Below are 4931 nucleotides of genomic sequence, written 5' to 3'. Positions count from 1 at the left end.
GGTGTAGGAAAATGGTTGAGAGAGAAAGGTGGTACAGTGACAGTTCATGTACATCCCTATGTGCCCAATCCATTCTGGCGGTGATGATGCTGCATGCTAGCATTCATGTGTCACCTTTGGATGTTGATGTTGGACGTATTCTAGTTCCAGGTTTTGGTTGGGATGTGGCCATGAACAGGGTTGGCAGCGTGCACTCCCATGACCTGATCTCACACAAGGGCTTGAGAGAGAGAGAGAGAGAGAGAGAGAGAGAGAGAGAGAGAGAGGGATTGCCAAATTGCCCTAAACGCTATCTTCCTTTGACACGAAAAGGTTAGGGATCCATGCACATGCCTCTCCACTCTCAAACGAGTTGAGAGTGGGGCTCAATCATCACTCCCTTTCATCTTCCGAAGCAAATGAGGGATCATCGAGTAGTTTGTGTTGTGCATCTTTAGTCCATCTTCGCATTCACAAAGAAAGAAGAGGTCAAGTAGAAGAAGCTTGAAAATTAATGTAGTGTGAGCATGCATGCCTCCCTCCCACATGAAATCTCATATAAAGTTAATTAATGATGAAGTGTAAACGTAGTTCCAAGAATTTTCTTCACTTGATTAATTCGCTCATGCATCATTAAACTATGTGATGAGGAAAAGAAAGAGTACTAAGCAATCCTATGACCCACAACATTGTTCTTGATCCAAATTTGGCTCCATTACAGACCATGGGGGAGAGGCAACCACAATGGCACCTCCTGGGTCCAACGTGGAAGCATGGCAGCCATCTGATGTGACACGAACCACATTTACCTATATTTGATGTGGGCCCATGATAAAAAAAATAATTAATCTAATTTTTTTTAATATGTTTATCTCTTCTAAGAGTATTCAATATTTTACTAACGATACAAGAACAAGTCAATTTTTGACGATCGATCTATTATCCACACTCGAAATATAAATAAATTAAGATGACTAACGACTATATATAAACATGTAAAGCTAGATATTTTATTTTGTAGAATACTTGTATATGAATCCCCTATTGCAAATGTATTCTATATATAATCCTTTAAATGTGATATTAACTTCAGACAAAAAAAAAAGAATAAGTTTAATTCCCAATCTTTTTTGGTTCAAGTTTAGATGTCAAGTTCTTATGTCGACTATAGAAGAAAAGAAGAACGAAGGATGAAGGGATGAGATAAAGGATTTTGTAATAAACATGTCATTCATCTCATTAGATGACATGACAAACGATGCAAAGGAAAGACTTTGCTTTACATCTCTCCCTGTTTCCCTCCTCTCCTACATCTCCACCTCTCCCTTTCAGCTTCCTTTTCCCGCATTTCCTTCTCTTATTTTGCTAGCCTCATTCATCACCCTTTGTCGTGTTTCCCCCACATGGTTTAGGAGAGGAGAACATGAAGGAATAAGGTCGAGATTTCCAACTAGGAAATCATCTATGAGCTTCACTTCATTATGTGGATTTTAATGAGCCTAACACTTCAAAATGGATTTAAATGCTGAATTAGAATATTATGATCTGATCGAATGAGATAACTAATATGTCACTGACCAAAATGTTCAAGGCTAAAATTAATAGTAAGATGCTTATCAAACCCTTATGTAAATCGTAATTTACTTTCGATGTGGGACTAAGTCAGAGTATTACAGATCGACTCATTTAGAATAGATTATGAGTTTTAATCATTCGATATTATTTTCTGCTTGTGCCCTATAATTGGATTCAATTTCATTATAAAAAAAAAATATTCAAGTTTAATATAGGTCGGATTGTTTCGTTATATCCTAAATTTTTGAGATTGGTGGTCATCCAATTCAAGATGGATATATGGATAAGGTAGGATTTAAAAATGAATGAAGTTTCAACAAATTTGGAGGATGGACATTCTTCCATGAATAGAGAAGCTTATGCAAAATAGAAATTAAGTGTGTGCTATTGATTTCATAGATTGCTTCACTGTCTTCTTGGTAAGAGCTAGCAGTATCACAAATCACAGTAATGGTCAAAGCCACAATAAAGCTGTGAGATCAGAACCTTGTTTGATGGTGCAAAGGATTTGGACAACCTTATGAGTTTGACCACTTTATTGAAAGCTTCAATCAACCCAAATGATTTGTAATCTCTCTTGACATTTCTGAACAATGCCTTGAAGAGGCTTTGGCTTATCCAAGTTCTTCATGTAGGCATTAGCTTTATTTCTGACATACTCTTATTCTACAAAGCTACCAAATGCATAATTTTCAGCATAAGTATGCTTTGCTGATACAACAAGAACTGATTGGTTGATGGATCAGAATCATGCAGAAGCTCAAAGGGTTTCAGATTTGTGGTTTGAGACTGAGACGTGAATCGGAGATCAAGACATCTGACAGTGACTGATGAAACAGAGAGATGATGGAAGACGAATCAATGTCGGATGCTGATAAATTCCATCTGTTCTTCCGTGCATTTATGGCAGATTTGTTTCTGCACATGAAGAACAACTTTTCTCCTCGTATTAAACCAATTAAATGGTGTTGATGGGAAGGCTTATCGTCTGCAAAGGCACTCATCACATGCAGATCCCATGGCGAGCCCAACTATTTATACACCTCCCCGTCCTCTGCTCCTTCCCCCACTTGAATGTGACCAGCTGCATCTCTCTCCTCTGCTGCTTTCTCGATCTACTTCTCATCTTCGATCATGGCTCATTTTGCTGATCATGGCAAGAGAAGATGCAGATGGGTGAATGGCCCGCTCATAGTAGGAGCAGGTCCTTCGGGGCTGGCCGTGGGCGCGTGCTTGAAGGAGCACGGCGTCCCCTCCGTCATCCTCGAGAGGTCCAACTGCATTGCCTCGCTTTGGCAAAGCCGAGCCTACGACCGCTTGAAGCTCCACCTCCCCAAGCAGTTCTGCCAGCTTCCTAAGCTCCCCTTTCCTGAGGACTTCCCCGAGTACCCCTCCAAGAACCAGTTCGTGGATTACTTGGAGTCCTACGCCGTGCACTTCCAGCTAAATCCACGGTTCGACGAGACGGTGGTGTCGGCGAAGCATGACAACACATGCGGCATGTGGCGGGTGAGGACTTGCGTCGGCCGCCATGGGAGCAAGGGCAGAAGAACCGAGGTGGAGTACATTTGCCAGTGGTTAGTGGTGGCCACAGGGGAGAACGCAGAGTGTGTAGTACCAGAGATGGAAGGAAGTGAGGAGTTCGGCCGGCAGGTGATGCATGCTAGCGACTACAGATCCGGCGAGGCGTACCGGGGAAGACAGGTCCTCGTCGTAGGCTGCGGGAACTCTGCCATGGAAGTCTGCCTTGATCTCTGCCACCACAATGCCTTCCCAACCATGGTGGTGCGCGATGCAGTGAGTGGTGCTTCTCTAAGGACTCATATCGATGACTTCTTCCTATCTACATTGTTTACTGATGAGCTGAATCGTGCAACAGGTTCATGTGCTGCCAAGGGAGACATTTGGGAGATCGACCTTTGAGCTGGTTGTTTCCTTGATGAAATGGCTGCCGGTGAAGGTGGTGGACAAGGTGCTCTTGATCTCATCATGGATGATACTTGGAAACATCGAGAAATATGGACTACGGCGGCCTTCTCTCGGCCCCTTGGAGCTGAAGAACACGCAGGGGAAGACCCCAGTTCTGGACATTGGTGCCCTGCAAAAGATCAAGACAGGTGAGATAAGGGTGGTTCCTGGAATCAAGAGGCTGTTGCATGGTCGAGCAGAGCTCGTCGACGGGCGAATTCTCGATGTAGATTCGATCATCCTCGCGACCGGTTATCACAGCAATGTTCATTCATGGCTGCAGGTCAACACTCTGTTCTTCCTCACATGTAATCTTCATTGTTCTTCTTGAACTCACTGAGTTCTATGTTGGATTCTGCATGTTGTTGTTGTTTGCAGGGCACAGAATTCTTCAACAAGGATGGATTTCCAAGCCAAGCATTCCCAGATGGGTGGAAGGGGTGTTCAGGGCTTTATGCTGTTGGATTCACAAGGAGAGGGCTCTCTGGTGCATCCATGGATGCTGTGAAGATAGCAGAAGACATCGGCAGGGTGTGGAAAGAGGAGACCAGACAGGCCAAGCACATCACTGCTTGTCACAGAAGATGCACTTCACAGAACTGAGGAAGAACTTCACAGCTATTGATAATTTACTTTCCTCTCTCTCTCTCTCTCTCTCTCTCTCTCTCTCTCTCTCTCTCTCTCTCTCTCTCTCTCTCTCTCTCTTCATGTAACAACGACTGTAGCATACAAAATAACACAAGTGAGATAGCCCACACTCCATTTTGCATAAGAAATGGGCTTCTTTGTATGTAACATAATTGTTGGAGTTCCTTTTCAGCAGGTCAAAATGTTTCTTCTTTTCTCTCATGAGAAAGCTTTAAATTGGATCAATCTATCGGCAAGTAGAAACTTCTACATAGAGTTATCTCTGCTTAGCTTCTTTTATGTTAGTACAATATCTCTAGATTCTGAGTTCTTAATCTCCTATAGCTAAAGGAAGCTATAAATGAATCAAAAGAACTTATGGTTGCTGGAAGAAGTGCTACAAATCTTCTGGTTTTTCTGGCACAAAAAGGCAGTGACCTTTTCTTGCACTTGGAAGGAGCAGTTGATTGGTAGTTCTCATGGCCTGTGAGCATCCATCACAATCGAAGATGAGATCAGGGATTGTATGCATGCAAGTTTAGTTATTTCAGGTACATGCACCTCCTAAAAGAACACTAAGATGCTGCCCTAACTCTCTCCCGGGTGGGCACAGAAAGATACTGCAGTCTGCAGGTAGTCTCAGCTTCCCTCGATGAAAAGGTGTGATGGAAGGCTAACATCCTCATGGCGTTGGATCACTGTCGTCACCATGGTTCTTCCCTTCATGGAGAGTCCATGAACAGGAAGAAGGCTCTCGAGCAGTGGCTGATCCACCATATGGT

The 4931-nt window shown here is 43.1% G+C and overlaps 1 protein-coding gene across 1 annotated transcript; it reads left to right on the top strand.

The window, feature by feature from the left end:
* Positions 1-2688: 2688 nt before the first annotated feature.
* Positions 2689-4125, top strand: LOC103970938 (probable indole-3-pyruvate monooxygenase YUCCA5). The gene is made up of 3 exons (XM_009384851.2): positions 2689-3351; positions 3434-3805; positions 3901-4125. Exons 1-3 carry the CDS (start codon positions 2689-2691, stop codon positions 4123-4125), a joined length of 1260 nt encoding a protein of 419 aa, XP_009383126.2.
* The last annotated feature ends 806 nt before the right edge of the window (positions 4126-4931 follow it).

Source organism: Musa acuminata, chromosome BXJ1-11 (assembly GCF_036884655.1).
Source record: "Musa acuminata AAA Group cultivar baxijiao chromosome BXJ1-11, Cavendish_Baxijiao_AAA, whole genome shotgun sequence".
In the NCBI taxonomy this organism is placed as follows: domain Eukaryota; kingdom Viridiplantae; phylum Streptophyta; class Magnoliopsida; order Zingiberales; family Musaceae; genus Musa; species Musa acuminata.
This window is presented reverse-complemented; position numbering and strand designations above follow the sequence as displayed.